This window comes from Lithobates pipiens, unplaced genomic scaffold (assembly GCF_037356315.1).
Source record: "Lithobates pipiens isolate NorthernLeopardFrog02 unplaced genomic scaffold, aLitPip1_a1.2 Scaffold_27, whole genome shotgun sequence".
Classification (NCBI taxonomy): Eukaryota; Metazoa; Chordata; class Amphibia; order Anura; family Ranidae; genus Lithobates; species Lithobates pipiens.
This window is the reverse complement of record NW_027507788.1, coordinates 22,928,590-22,945,120: the sequence shown is the minus strand read 5'-3', so window position 1 is coordinate 22,945,120 and position 16,531 is coordinate 22,928,590. Positions and strand designations below refer to the sequence as shown.

Here is a 16,531-nt window from a genome sequence, read left to right as displayed (position 1 = left end):
GATCTGCGTATTTTTATAGCACTGATCAATGTAATAATGTCACTTGTCCCCAAAAAGTGTAATTTGGGGTCAGATTTCACCGTCGCAATGTCGATGTCCCGCTAAAAACTGCAGAACGCCACCATTACCAGTAAAACAATAAAAAAAATAATAATAAAAGCCCCTTAATCTATCTCATAGTTTGTAGACGCAATAACTTTTGTGCAAACCAATTTTTTTTATCAAAAATATGTAGAAGAATACATCTTGGCCTAAACTGATGAATAAATGTTTTTTTATATATATATTTTTTTGGGGGATATGTATTATAGCAAAACTTTAAAAAATAATATTTTTTTTTTATAATTATCGCTTTGTTTGTTTATAACGTAAAAAATTTAAACCGCAGAGGTGATCATATACCATCACAAGAAAGCTATATTTGTGGGGAAAAAAAGAATGTCAAATTTGTTTGGATACAGTGTTGCACAATCGCGCAATTGTTAAAGCGACGCAGTGCTGTTTTGTGAAAAAATGGCCTGGTGATTAAGGGGGAAAATCCTTCTGGGGCTGAAGTGGTTAACCCGCTTCTCTTCCAATTTTAGTTAATGGTCGCATGTCTTTTTAAATTCCCTTTCATTGAAAAGTTTTTCCTCTATGCTAGGGTCACCAGTACGGTATTTGTACATTGCTATCATATCCCCTCGCAAGCGCCACCTCTCCAGAGAGATTAAGTTCAATGCTTGTAGTTACATAGTTACACAGTAGGTGAGGTTAAAAAAAGACACAAGTCCATCAAGTCCAACCTATGTCTTTCCCCATAAGGGAGATCCTCTAGTGTCTAGTCCAAGGGTAGGCAATCTTTCAGGGATGGAGTTCTACCTGGACAACATCAAAGAGATTTAGGATCACTGGGGTGCAGTGCCCCCCCCCCCTTTTTTTTTCAAGAAATAAATTAACCGGCAAGCCCATAATAAAAAGTAAACACGGCGAGAAGAAAGCTTAGGAAAATCAAATAAAACAAAAGTTAATGTAAAAATATAACCGTAGTCTACCTTAAATGTTAGCTTTAGCCAGAAACTTGGCGTTCACTTTTATTCACAATTTTTTTCATGTCTTTGGGAGTAATTGGTCACCCCAAGACTGATACAGGAGTCCATCATGAAAGCAGAACCACTGGAACTGCAGGTTGACTTTCTTGACAAATTTCAGGCCTTTTCTCATATTCTATTGCCTTTGCTCAGCCTGTCATTTATTTAGGTCCTCCAGGTCTGTTTCCCCAGAGGTTCTCACCCTAGCGAGTAACTTGCGTTAGCACCCAAATGCATTACTTTACATTTTTAAACATTAACCCTTTCATGACTAAGCCTATTTTTGGAATTTGGTGTTTACAAGTTAAAATCCATATTTTTTGCTAGAAAATTACTTGGAACCCCCAAACATTATATATATATTTTTTTTAGCAGAGACTCTAGAGAATAAAATGGTGATTGTTGCAATATTTTATGTCACACGATATTTGCGCAGTGGTGTTTTAAACGCAACTTTTTGGGAAAAGGGACACTTTCATGATAAAAAAAAAAAAAAAAACAGTAAAATTAGCCCAATTTTTTTGCGTAATGTGAAAGATAATGTTACGCCGAGTAAATAGATACCAAACATGTCACACTTTATAATTGCGCGCACTTGTAGATTGACGACAAAGTACGGTACCTAAACATCTCAATAGGCGACGCTTTAAAAATTTTTTACGGTTACCAGGTTAGCGTTACAGAGGAAGTCTAGTGCTAGGATTATTGCTCTCGCTCTGACGATCGCGGCGATACCTCACATGTGTCATTTGAACACCGTTTACATACGCGGGCGCGACTTCCGTATGCGTTTTCTTTGCTTTGCGAGCTCGCGGGGACGGCGGGCGCTTTAAAAAAAATTTTTTTATTTTTTTATTTATTTTAAAATGACTAAATTGTTTAAAAAAAAAAAAAATTGATCACTTTTATTGCTGTCACAAGGAATGTAAACATCCCTTGTGACAGTAATAGGTGGTGACAGGTACTCTTTATGGAGGGATCAGGGGTCTAAAAGACCCCCCCACCCCTCCTTTACACTTCAATGTATTCAGATTGCCGAAAACGGCGATTCTGAATACCGGATATTTTTTTAAAACCGGCGCCATTGGCAGCCGAGTAAACGGGAAGTGACGTCATGACGTCGCTTCCGTGTTTACTATGAGGAGACTGGAACGAAGCCGATTACGGCTTCGTTCCAGTTCCTCCGCAGTAGCCGGAGGCGTCGGATTGCGAATCGGTGCTCCCGATCGAGCGGGAGCACCGGTAACAGCGGCGAGAGGCGGCGGGAGGGGGGGACGTCCCCTCCCGCTCCTCCGGCATAACAGCCGAGCGGCTTTTAGCCGCATCGGTTGTTATGCCTGGATAGCCAATCGCCTGCTGCAAAAAACGGTACCGGGATGAAGCCTGCAGGTGCGGGCATCATCCCGGTATAACCCCCGGAAGCCGAGTACGCAGATCTGCGTACGCTCGGCGGGAAGGGGCTAAACCTCATTTGCCATGTGGTTGTTCACCCCATTATTTTATTCAGGTTTTCCACATCCTGCAATGAAGGTATTGCCCTGCTTAAAGCGGGAGTCCGACGGGAGTTCCGCCGTTTTTTCTTTTTTTTAAAAGCCAGCAGCTACAAATACTGCAGCTGCTGACTTTTAAAATAATGACACTTACCCGCCCAGCGCGCCCGCGATGTCGGCACCCGAAGCCGATCTCTCGATCGTCTCTCGGGTGCTGCCGCCGCCATCTTGGGTATGGGAATCAGGAAGTGGAGCCTTTCGGCTTCATTTCCCGGTTCCCTACTGCGCATGCGCGAATCGCGCTGCGCAATAAGGATGGCCCCCGCTGTCTCTGGGATCCGTGTGTTTTCCAGCAGGCAGCAGGGGACTTTCGGAAAGGGGCATTCCTTTCTGCAGAATCTACGCCGGAAGTGGGTGCAGATACCTGTACTGTACAGGTACCTGCACCCCCCTCCCCCCTGAAAGGTGCCAATTGTGGCGCCGGAGGGGGGGGGATTCCAATGAGCGGAAGGTCCACTTTAGGGTGGACCTCCGCTTTAACTTTGTATCATCCGCATATACTGAGATTGAGCTATTTATCCCATCCTCTATATCGTTTATGAATGAATTAAATAGAATAGGTCCCAGGAGAGATCCTTGGGGGACCCTACTTACCACACCGGACCAGTGAGTACTTGCTATTTATTACCACCCTTTTGGAACCCGCCCCTGTAGACCGTTTTTTTTGTGGCATTTCCTCCACTGGGATTTACAACCCTAGCAACATGCCTCTGCAAATGCAGCCTTTAGATGTTGGCTCATACTTTGTTTTATCATGTACAGGACCTTTAGTGCCACCCAGAGTCCTCCTAAAGTACCTCCACGTTTCTGATAGTGGCATTCATCCCTGTCCACATCCAACAACGCAAAGCACTGCCAGTTCTGAGTGGGAAATATTATTATTATTATTATACAGGTTTTATATAGCGCCAACAGTTTGCTCAGCGCTTTACAACATGAGGGCAGACAGTACAGTTACATTACAATTTGGTACAAGAGGAATCAGAGGGCCCTGCTCGTTAGAGCTTACAATCTAAAAAGGAAGGGGCAATCGATACAAAAGGTAATAGCTGTGGGGGGGGGGGGGATGAGCTGATGGAGGAAGTAAAACAGAAATATTTGTATGTTAATACAGTATCAAAATCTGTTTATATCAATCTCCTTGTGATCATTTTTTTCTTGCAATGTTTTAGTAAAACTGTTGTAGGCCGTGTTCACCCTTTTGCATTGAGGTAATGTGCATGGTACTGCTGCATGCACCAATTCACACAATTGGTATTGCAGCAAACTGCAAAGGTGTAAAACAAAAAACGTTGTCTAGTGCAAAAATGTATTTCAATGCAAAGCTTTGCTTCCAAGTTGTTGTAAAGTCAGCAATATAAAGTTGCATTATCGACTGTAACATATGTTTCTAAAATGAGCAATGTTTAATTTTTTTAAATAAAATATTTCTAAACCTTTTTTCGGGTTGTCCTATAATGCGGTCACGTGATTACTTGCTTTTCTGTTCTCAAGCGCAAGGACTCATCTGACAGGGGCTGCTATTCCTCTGCTGGCATATGTAACTTGGCGGCTTTAACAAAGAGGAGGTTGATTTACTAAAGGCAAATAGACGGTGCATTTGCTTCAGTAAATTTGCTTAGTAAATGAGATGAATCTTCACTTTGCAAAGAATACCCAATCACATGCAAGGAAAAAAAAACAAAAATAGCATTTTTGCTTGCACATGATTGGATGATGGAAGTCAGCAGAGCTTCCTCTCATTTATTAAGCTCTGGAGCAACTGCACAGCCCCATTGCCTTTAGTTAATAAACCCCAGTGTGTCTGTACACAGAGAGTAATGACGAAAGGCGTAAACTGACCACACGGTCATGGTTCAGCAGCCATGATTGCCCAGTTTACTCCCAGGAACAGAGGCGCAAGCAGGATCAACCAGGTAATATACTACACAGAAAGGATTCATTAACATTGCAGCCTTACAGTGCTAATGATGTTGCTTTAAAGATACAGTAACAGCAGCTTTTTTTTTTTGTTAGGGTTTACAAATAGTTGCATTTCTGCCCCTCCTTTGAATTTCCGCTGTCTTCCATAGATGTCAGTGTAATGGACATGCGGATACCTGCAATGAGCTTGATGGCACAAATTGTCCTTGTAGTAACAACACAGAGACCCAGAATTGTCAGAACAGTCCCCAGAGTGACAAGAAGGAGTGCTACAAATACCAGGTACAGCCTATGCTTGATGTTGGAAAAGACAGTGTAGAAAGTGAAGTGATATAAAGCATGCAATTACTCTGATTTGACATTTATTGTTTTTATTTAGTAGAATGGAGCAAAGAGAAAAGTGTTGTAAACCTAGTAACCAATCATAATTCATCTTGTGCTAGTGTGGTTTCAGTGACGTAAAAGCTGATTGTCTGTCACAGGTTACTTCACCTTCAACATTTATTAATTTAATATAAATATTTGACACTGATCAAACAAAATATCATTTTCTTTATTGTCCATTGAGAAATACAGGAATTCTGATACTGTTGGGTTGTTTTGCTGTCTACAGGAGGCCAGAGCCATGGCATACAATAAGGGTGACCCTGACTCTGAAGACTCACTTTGTGAGTAGGCCGTGCAGGTTGAGCACCAGAACGGATCACAGAGCACATTTTTAAAATTACGTTCCTTATGGTTTCACTGCGGGAGGGGTTAAAGTGTCATTAAACCCACATCAGTAAAAACTATCAATAAAATGGTGTATTACATGCTGTTCATACTCTTAGGCCGCGTACACACGGGCGGATTGTCTGCCCAACTAAGTTCGTCAGACAATCCGACAGACAGTCCGTTCAAAATTTGAATGAACGGACTTGACCACACACGATGAGCAGACAGTCCGCTGAAAGCGTGCGCGATGACGTGTACAGCACGTACGACGGGACTAGAAAAACGACGTCCAATACACTGCAATGCAACCTTCGGCCGTGTAAATCCTTTCTGAGCATGCGCCATACTTAGTCCGTCCAACTTGCCTACACACGAGCGGACTGTCCGCTGAAACCAAGTTTGAACGGACAAAATTACGGAAATTCCGTAAGACTTTGTTCGTCAGACAGTCCGCTGAAAAAGTCCGCTGAAGCCCACACACGAGCGGATTGTCCGCTGAAACACGGTTCAGCGGACTAAGTTGGACAGACAATCCGCCCGTGTGTATGCGGCCTCAGTTACATAGTAAGGTTGAATAAAGACGCCAGTCCATCCAGTTCAACCTGAGTGAGTGTCTACAATTGTTCCTATCCCTGTACATTGCACACTCACATCGGTCCCTACCCTCAAGGAGCCCATGCAATCCAAGGTCCCCATTCATATACTAGGGCCAATTTTTGGACAGAAGCCCACAATGCATGTCTTTGGATTGTGGGAGGAAACCGGAGTACCCGGAGGAAACCCACACAGGCACAGGGAGAACATGCAAACTCCAGGCAGGTAGTGTCGTGGTTGGGATTCGAACCATGCTGCTAGGTGAGAGTGCTACTCACTACACCACTGTGCCACCCTACTCACTATGGGATTCGTTTTCTGTATTCTGCAAAAAAACTTGGTTGATCCTGCTGTTCCCTTCTATCAATGTCCCCTCTACAGTTGGCGATTTTTCAGAGCAGTGTTAGCAGCTAGTGCATATACTCAGTTTTTTTTTTTTTTTGAGTTTCTATGCTATCAACCCCTTTGGCTGAAGTGTTGGGCTGTGAAACTACCATGCAAAAAGCCGTGCGTGCACTGCGCATGCGCAGGTCGCACTGCACACTATTGGCCAGCCAATCTTCTGGAACCTGTGTTGTGTCCCAGAAGATCGCAGGCAGGGAGGGGGCCGCGTAGGCTGTCAAAAACAGGAAGGAGGAAGTGGGACAGGAGGTCCCACTAAAAAGAGGGTACCCCCCCCCCAAAAAAAAATGACATGCCAAATGTGGCAGGTCAGGGGGCGAGGAGTGCTTAAAGCGGAAGTTCTACTTTTGGGTGGAACTCCGCTTTAAGACCATAAATGCTTTCATTTGGGTCCAGAAATCCTGCATAGAACCCATCAGGTCTGTCATAGCCTCTGTCCATCAGTGAGTCTTTGGCCTCTGTGGACAACAAGAACACGTACTTGCATGTCACCATTTTTTCTGTGGGTCCCCGACACCTACATTTTGTTGGCCTTGCCATTTGGCCTGTCTTCTGGTGTTGGCTCCTCTGCTACCCTTACTGTGCGAGGAGAGCGTATGTGCTTTTGGTCTTTATGTAACGAGCCCTTCCTGGTCTTATACAGATACAAGATGGTATTGAAGCCTAGAGCTTCCTTCCTGCCCAAGATGGTTTTAGTCTTTTTCCTCAGCTAGGACATTTGATTTTCATCCCTCTGTCTATCTCCAGTTCATCAGAAGGCGATTCCCCCTTCTGGATATAGTTTAGGCTGTGCGTGTTTAATTCGCAGCTGTCGCTTTTGTTAGAAAGACCAACTCTCTTTATCATTCCTGATGTTCCCTGTAAAGGGGAAATGGCTTTTCTCTAGCCACAATTTCTAAGTGGCTCAGACGGACCACCATCCAAGCTTTGCTCTCAAAGATGTTTTTTTCCCCTTCCGGTCGAGGGGCACTCTAGATCTGTTGGTGCTTCTTTGGCATCAAGCTTAAAGCGGAGCTCCACCCTAAAGTGGACCTTCCGCTCATTGGATTCCTCCCCCCCTCCGGCGCCACAATTGGCACCTTTCAGGGGGGAGGGGGGTGCAGGGACCTGTACAGTACAGGTATCTGCACCCACTTCCGGGATAGATTCTGCAGAAGGTACGCCCCTTTCCGCAGAATCTACGCCCCTTTCCGAAAGTCCCCCACTGCCTGCTGGGAAACACACAGCTCCCAGAGACAGCGGGGACCATCCTTATTGCGCAGCGCGACTCGCGCATGCGCAGTAGGGAACCGGGAAATGAAGCCGAAAGGCTCCACTTCCTGATTCCCATACCCAAGATGGCGGCGGCAGCACCCGAGAGACGATCGAGAGATGGGCTTCGGGTGCCGACTTCGTGGGCGCGTTGGGCGGGTAAGTGTCACTATTTTAAAAGTCAGCAGCTGCAGTATTTGTAGCTGCTGGCTTTTTAAAAAAAAAACAAAAAACGGTGGAACTCCCGGCGGACTCCCGCTTTAAGGCTGCCACCTGGTCTTCTGTTCACACATTCTCTAAGTTGTACCCGTTGATTTTTCAAGCTTCATCTGTTGCCAGCTTTTGGCATAACATCCTTTAGGCAGCTCTTTGAGCTTCAGGAAGCCCCAGTTCTGTTTTTTTTTTTTTTTTTGTGGCCTTGTTAGCAGTTTCATTGCTGTTGCCCACTTTTCATTTGGAGTGCTTTTGGATGTCCTAACAGTATCAGTATTCCTGTGTCCCTCAATGGATTCCAAGAAAAGCAAATTATGGTGAGTACAAAAATCTTATTGTCTTCCTCTTGTGTTTTTCAGTGTGCGAAATGCAAGGACTCTTTCCATGGTAATCCAGTGAATGGCCGCCAATGTTACAGACTCATGACAGTAGAACAAGAATACTGCTTTGATCCAACATCTCAGAATAATTGCTTTCATGAGCCCAATATCCAAAACTTGCCTTATGGTCGCAGTGTCTTTTTTGGAGTCCAGCCCAAGTTCACCAACGTGGATATTAGAGTCACTGTCGATGTGACTTTTGGCTGTGTAGATGTGTTTGTGTCCACCTCCCCAGACAGTTTTGCTATTGAGGTTGACCCGTTAACAGGTGTCCACTTTGTCAGAGTATACAGGTTAACAGATAATGATGTTCCTGGAGGTCCAGAGCCGCTAACTGTTGCATCGGTCAATAGTAGTCGATTGTATACCGTTAACAGGTCGAGTTGGCTTCGTGAAGAGCGTCCAAAAGGGCTGATTACCTACATTACAGTTCGCAATCAGCAGACAGTACTGATAGTTCGGGGTGTCAGAGACCGCGTGGTTATCACCTACCCTCATGAGCTCCACACGTTGAAAAACAGTCGCTTTTACCTCCTCCTTTTAGGAAATTCATCGACAGGATTTGGAGAATCGCAAGGCTTGCTTTTCTTCCGTCAAGACCAAGCACACATAGACCTCTTTGTCTTCTTCTCTGTGTTCTTCAGCTGCTTTTTCCTGTTCCTGTCTGCATGTGTCTTGCTCTGGAAAGTAAAACAGTGGCTTGATGTAAGGAGGGAGCAAAGACGTCACCTGCAGGAGATGAGCAAAATGGCAAGCAGGCCATTCGCCAAATTGACGGTCTACTTCCACCCGGACGTTGAGATGGTTGGATGTCACCCTGGAGGACCAGTCCTACCATCACTTCAACATCACCACCATCATCATCACCACCATCACCGCTCCAAACCAAGAGTGAAATCCTACGACCCGTCAACCCCTCAACCTCCCTCGTTACGTCACTCTGATCCATTTTTGTCTCAGCTGTTAGGGTATACCTATTGCAACTTTAGAGTTGGACCTATCACATTAGAACCCACGGATGATGGTATGGCTGGTGTTGTCACTTTACTGTTGCAGCTGCCTGGAGGAGCCCAGGCCCCTAACAGAGCCTGCTTGGGATCAGCCCTTGTAACTTTACGCCACAACCTTCAGGAATACTGTGGCCCCAGCCATGTGGTCAGCAGTTCCCGTAAGGGACTTCTCAGCCATGAAAACCTCACTAGCATGTCCCTTTAAAGGTGGATCTATGGTTGTAGAGACAGCAACTACAGACTTTTGGAGACTATATAAGTTATAAAACAGTGTCATAACACTCCGATAAGCCGAAAACAGCTCTTATGTTTCACCACTGTGTGTGAGAAAGAACAAAAAAGACTGTAAAGGACTAAGTAAGGGCGTAATAGCCTAAGATGAACAAACTCCATTATGAACTTTTTTTTATTCGGGGCGGAGGGGGGGGGGTTATTTATGATGGTTTAGTGCAATGTGATTTTTTTTTTTTTAATGGGGTCTGGGTGGGAGTTAACAAAACACTGCTTCATAGGTCAGTATTTCACAAATTCCTAGCTGCTGTCTGTCTACAGCTCTTGTGATCAAGGCTTTTTCTAGAGAAACCTCCAAACAGAGCAGATGAAGATGTGGTGTCTGCGGTCCCTTGGCTGTTGTGACACTTCACATTCCATTTTGTACCACCAGCTAGATGCTGCAAATTCAGTCACTGGGCCTTATGATCAGTTTTCTGTACTGCAAACAATTTACATTTTTTTCCCATAGGACTTTAACAGCAAAATTGGAAAAATATCCCACGGGAAGAACATTTTAATTGTTTGTAGTATTGTTAGGGGTGATGGCAATGCACAACTCTGTATAGACCAATCCATTTTAGGATTCAGGTTTCTGTACTGTTCTTGTTGCCTTTAGCAGCCAATCCTAGCACTAGAATCAAAAAAAAAAAAAATAGAGGAATATTGACTGGTTCCCATGGCAGCAAGAACTTTTCCTTCTGTAATGTTCTTTCTATACATCTAATGTATGAAATGTTCCCGTCATCTCCGTGTAAGAAGATTTTTATCATTCCATTAGCTGCTAATCTTCCTTCGGTAAGCTGTCATAAGTTAGGGTGTGGAAACCAGAAGTAAGTCTTTTTAAGATGGCCATAGATAGATTAGATCAGTGATGGCGAACCTTGGCACCCCAGATGTTTTGGCACTCTGCAGTGTAGGTGAGCATCATGGGAAATGTAGTTCCAACACATCTGGGGTGCCAAGGTTCGCCATCACTGGATTAGATCCATACATGGGCACAGGCTGATTGCACCCAAGTCAATTTATTGGTAAACTTGGGTACAACCAGCATGTCGGATATTTAGCATCAGATTATTACTAGTGGCTAGCAGTAAACATTGTGCTCATCCGGCAAGGACAGCTCCCCTACTTACCGACCATGTGGAGAGCTACACTGGGTGCTACACCCCCGTCACTTTGCAGAAAGGTTCCTGACTGGTCAGTGCTTGCAAACAGTAATGCACCAAGAGTTGATGGTGTTCCTATAGGAATTTATGGAATAAAAATATCATTTGGGGAAACGTTCTGTGAAGAGGCACCAGTAGCTCCACATCTGATCTCCATGGAGGAACGGTTGGGGGAGGGGACTCTGCATAATGTACGGAAAAATCATTACGAAAAAGTTAAGGCAACAGTCACCAAAAAAAAAAAAATATATATATATATAGATAGATATATATATTTCAGTTATAAAGTACAGACTCATAGCCATAGCCCCATAGCCAATCCCATAGCCATTTTTTTTTTGGGACAGGTATGCGTCCAGTCTAAATTTTTCTAGAAATCAAAATCAACGCAAGGGGCTAGAGATGCACCGAAACATATCGGCCAAAAATTATGTTTTGGAGATAGAGGGGTGCCGATTATGGCGCAGAAAACGCCTGCGATTTTACTGTACCTATGCTCTGTTTTTCATCTGACTCAAAAATGTAACACAAGTGCGTTCTTGCTGCGTTTTCAATGGGGAGGTGCGTTATGGGTTTTTTTTTTTTTTTTTTGGGATGTTTTTTTTGTAATTGATCAAACCACAACGGAAACGCAATGGACCAGTGTGAAGACTTACATAGAATTTAAAGGGATGCATTTTTCTTAAACTTTTCTTGCACTAAAGGTGCCGAAACTAGCCAACAATAAATTCATATTCATTCATGATATTAATTAAAAAGTCAAATATAATACAATTATATATATAAAAAAAAATTTTTTTAAACTGTCATTTTCTGATTCGCCAAGTGCATCCTGAATTTTCGGTACCAAAATTTCCATTCGGTGCACCTCCTAACTTACAGTTTTTATGATGTCCCTTGTGTTGATTTTTCCTGTTTCAGTAGAATTCTTCCTCTGTCCCCCAATCTTCCGTTTTGACCGGAGGTTAGTACAGCTAAGGGGTTCCTTTCCTGTCGGCTTCTATGGATGGCCCAAGATCTTTAAATAAAGGAGGCGGAGGTTTCAATCACCTGCTTGTCCTCCATTCATAAATCCTGTGTCCATTCATAGAAGCTGTAGTACTGCTTCTCTGAATGGCAGGAAAGAGCGGGTATAGTCCAGCGTTATCTTGATGAGAGCGTCTGACAGCTCCATAGCTGTATTAGGGCCCTTTCACACGTGTGGACCGTTCGGTTCCACCTGTCAGTTTTTATAAGCGTGTCTGAACGGTCCCTCCATACATCTCTATGGAGCGACAGGATGTCAGCGGTGATATGTCTGCTGACATCCGATCCGCAAAATCCAGACGGATGGATATCTGGCAGATGGGATGAAAACGAACAGGTGGTCAGTAATCATCCGATTCCCCCATAGAGGAGAGCGCTTCTCTGACAGGTCCGTCCCTGCACCGTGTGCAGAGACGGACTTGTTATCCGCCGGCTCAGCGGGGATCAACGGAGCGATCCACACTGAGCAAGCGGATGGCTAAGGCTCCATGCACACTGAAGCTCAAAAAAGCTTTTCCTGGATGTCAGATTGCTGGCAGAAAACATTGGTTGGAAAACTTGTTTTTAACAGCGTTTTGTACTAGCATTTATGAGCGTTAGCGTTTATGGGCGTTTTTAATAAAAATACACCGAGAACACTCCAAAAATCCCACAGTGCATTCCAAACTCCCACAATACATTGAAAAAATAGAACGGCGAACGCTAATTAACGCGTGTTTATGAGTGTTTATCGGCCTTTGTCATTTTTTTGGCGATGAAAAACGCCACTTTGAACACGAATTTCTGGCGTTCAGAAAAAAGCCCATGAACTCCACTGCTCATTAAAGCTAAAAAAACGTGTGCATGGACACATAGGCTAACATAGAGTGGAGTTTATGGGCTTTTAAAAAAAAAAAAACGCCCAAACTCCAATAAACTGCAGTTTATGAGCTCCAGTGTGCATGGAGCCTAAATATGGATCTGCAGGTCTGAAAGGGGCCCTTAACCCCCATCGCCACTGAAGATTTGGAGTGGGGGGAGGGCTGGACCTGCAAGACAGTGAGGATTATGGCAGCTACTACAGTGATTCTGCGGTCTCACCTGGATCAGTTATGCATGGAATATGAATAATTAACATTGGCCCAAGCTGGACCGATATAACTATGCAAAATACCTAGAATTCAGCATTAGGTAATATTTTTTTCTCCTCGGTGACGTAGAAGGGGGTATCACAGCTAGATATTGGGAAGGCTACTTTACCATCAAGACCCCTTTCACACTGCCGTGCCCATAGCGTTGGCAGTAAAACGCCAATATTTTTAGCGGCGTTTTACCGTTTGATTTGCATCGCATTTTGGCCGCTAGCGGGGTGCTTTTACCCCCTGCTAGCGGCCCAGAAAAGGGTTAAAACCGCCCACAATACGCCGCAATAGCGGCGTTTTGCTGGCGGTATTGCAGCGCTTCCCCATTGATTTCAATGGTTCAGCGGTGAAGGAGCGGTAAACACACCGCTCCAAAGAAGCTGCTGGCAGGATTTTTCCTGACGTCCTGCCAGCGCACCGCTCCGGTGTGAAAGCCCACGGGCTTTCACACCGGAGACAATGGTGCAGCAGTTTGAGGGCGGATTCCAGGCGCTATTTCTAACGCTATAGCGCCTGTAAAACGCCCTCGGTGTGAAAGGGGGTCTTAGATCTGCCATGATTTGTATTCAATAATAAACCATGAAAGATCTTATGCCGTGCACGAGTGCCATCAGGATTAGAAATCAACAGCACAGATTAGGCCCCATTCACACCTGAGCATTTAAGCCTGAAGCTACAAAACGCTGGAGGGGGAAAAAAAATCTATTACACCCCTTTCATACCAGGGCGTTTTGCAGGCGCTATAGCGTTAGAAATAGCGCCTGAAATCCGCCCTAAAGAAGCTGCACCATTGTGTGTAGTGTGAAAGCCCCGAGGGCTTTCACACTGCAGCGGCGCGCTGGCAGGACGTCAGAAAAAAGTCCTGCCAGCAGCTTCTTTGGAGCGGTGAAGGAACGGTGTGTTTACCGCTCCTCCACCGCTGTTCCCCATTGAAATCAATGGGGCAGCGCTGTACTGCCGCCGGCAAAACGTAGCTATTGCGGCGTATTGCCGGCGGTTTTAACCCTTTCGCGGCCGCTAGCTGGGGGTAAAAGTGCCCTGCTAGTGGCCGAAATCCGGCGGTAAAATGCCGCTAAAATTAGCGGTGTTTTACCTCCGACGCAAAGGGCGGTGTGGTGTTAAAGGGGTCTTATTCTCAATGGAGATGGTTCACATCTCTCCAAGTTGCCTGAAATCCAAACAAGTTCTGGACCCTTTTTTATCGCTCAAATCGGGCTGATTTGGACGTTTTTCTTCTTTTTACATTGGTGGCCTTTTGCCCTGCACAAAATCAGTAAAAAAAAACGCAGCAAAATTGCAGTAAAAACGCAGCAAAATCGCGCAATTTTCTGCCTGAAAACGCTATGCTCAGGTGCGAAAAGGGGCCTTAGGAAGAGAAAGCCAGCCGTTGTAACTATATCTGTTTTTTTTCTTTAAATGGCTCCGCAGGTATCACTTTTGCAAGGGAAGGAGAGCAGACCACAGAGACTGCATACAAAAAATAAATGCAAGCAGTTATTACGATGTTTAAATATGCTGTTTTTTTTAAAAGGAACATTATGTTGTTGCTGTAAGTTTTATTTAGGGCCGGTTCACACAGCGAGGCGAGGCGAGGCGACACGGCTCGCCTCGCCTCGCTCCCGCAAGTCGCCCCCATTCAGTACTATGGAACCGTTCTGAGAGGAGCGACTCGAGTCGCTCCGACTCAGAAAAAAGGTTCCTGTACTACTTCGGGGCGACTTCGGGGGCGACTTGCATTGACTTCTATACAGAAGTCCTCTGCAAGTCGCCGCTGAGCTCCCCGCAGGTCGCGGCGAGGTAAGTCGGAGACGCCTCGCTGTGTGAACCGGCCCTTAAGGGTAAGGTCTGCTTAAATGTAAATTGTAATAGAAAAAAGAAAAAAAATAATAATAATCATGCCAAACAGTGTGATGTAGCATGGGCCATGGGCTCTATGACCTTCTTTAAGAACAGCCCTACTAGCAGCAATAGCTAATGGCAGGTGTAGATCTACAGCAGCTAGCAGTTGCCTACCCTTGTATTGCTTCAGTGTCCATGTAAACCACCCACTGTTGTCCTGCCAGAACAAGCAGCTTGTACATAGGCAGCTGTGCATGGGAAAGTATTCATTTCAATGAAGCTCGACTGTTACAAAGAGACGTGTCTGGTTAATAAACATGTCCACCATCTGTGTCTGAGGGGTCTTTACTTTTCTTAAAACGTTAAAGTTCTAGGAGGATGCTCTGGGTATGGAGAGGCATTACACAATAGGGGTTTATTTACTAAAGCAGGAGAATGCAAAATCAGGCTCACTTCTGCATAGAGACCAATCGGCTTCCAGGTTTTGTTGCCAAAGATTAATTGAACAAAGTGAGGTGAGAAGCCGATTGGCTACTATGCACAGCGGCACCAGATTCTGAGTGCTCCAGTTTTGGTAAATCTACATCTATGTTACCAAAAGTATTGGGACGCCTGCCTTTTTATATATATATATATATATATATACACACACACGAACTTTAAAGTGGTTGTAAACCCTCCCCCGCAACTTTTGTCCCATGTAAATCAGCATAAAAAAAACCCTAATGAACACTGCTTGTAGATATCTCCTTACTTGCTTAGTATTGTTGTAATCCTTTTTGTTCTTTAGAATGACGTCACTGAGCATGCCGAGATCTCCCCTGATTTACGGCACACTCTCTATGTGCTTGTCTATCTGTTATCAGGACTTCCTAGGCACACCACTGATATCCCAGGAGACTGAATCACTCTACAATCCTCTGTGACCATGTGACATCACATGCAGTGTAAACCTGGCCATTACTGCAGTCTTATCAGCTGAAGCTGATAAGACTGACAAAGGCAAACATTAGACAATCGGCAGAAGTAAATACTATGAAATAAAACAAGTCAGCTAAGAACAGGGAAGCAGGGTTGCCATAGAAACGTTAGGATTGAGAAGGAGGCTTGGTTAACAGTACAGGAAGTGCTCTCAATGTAAAGGCGGAAATACACTCCACTATGGACTCAGAAAAGAATACTTAAGATGGCGCTGCCTTACCCCTGGAAACAAGTTTTTTTTTAAAGTTTCTTTAACCACTTGCTTACTGGGCACTTAAACCCCCCTCCTGCCCAGATCAATTTTCAGCTTTCAGTGCTGATGCACTTTGAATGACAATTGCGCGGGCATACAATACTGTACCCAAATGAAATTTTTATCATTTTTTTTCCCACAAATAGAGCTTTCTTTTGGTGGTATTTAATTACAGCTGGGAGTTTTATTTTTTGCTAAACAAACAAAAAAACATGCAAAATAAAGAAAAAAAAATCATGTTTAATAGTTTGTTATAAAATTTTGCAAACAGGTAATTTTTCTCCTTCATTGAAGTGCACTGATGAGGCGGCACTGGTGGGCACTGATAAGCTGCACTGGTGGGCACTGATAGGCTGCACTGGTGGGCACTGATAGGCATAGTTAAGGCGGCACTAATAGGCACAGATAAAGTGGCACCGATTGGCACAGATAAAGTGGCACCGATAGGCACAGATAAGGCGGCACTGATGGGCAAAGATGGGCACAGATAAGATGGCACGGATGGGTGGCACTAATAGGTACCACTGATAGATTGGACTGATGGGCACTGATAGGTGGCACTGCTGGGCACTGGTAGATGACACTGATGGGCACAGATATGTGGTACTGGGGTGCAGCACCGTTGTTGAGGCAGATTGTGGGCACTGATGGGTGGCACTATGGGCACTGCTGGGTGGCACTTTTTTATTACAGAGGTGGCACTGGCAGGGGGCAGGTGGGCACTGGTAAGCTGGCCGTGATCGGGACTCATGTCCCGATCACGGC

General features: G+C 44.7%; 1 protein-coding gene across 1 annotated transcript in view; it reads left to right on the top strand.

The window, feature by feature from the left end:
* Positions 1-14,861, top strand: part of MEGF8 (multiple EGF like domains 8) — a 136,747-nt gene extending 121,886 nt beyond the window's left edge. Inside the window, exons 42-43 of the mRNA XM_077456617.1 lie at positions 4,693-4,825; positions 8,077-14,861. Coding sequence (XP_077312743.1) covers positions 4,693-4,825; positions 8,077-9,312 — 1,369 coding nt within the window. The 3' untranslated portion in view covers positions 9,313-14,861. The remainder of the gene's footprint in view (positions 1-4,692; positions 4,826-8,076) is intronic.
* Positions 14,862-16,531: the final 1,670 nt, after the last annotated feature.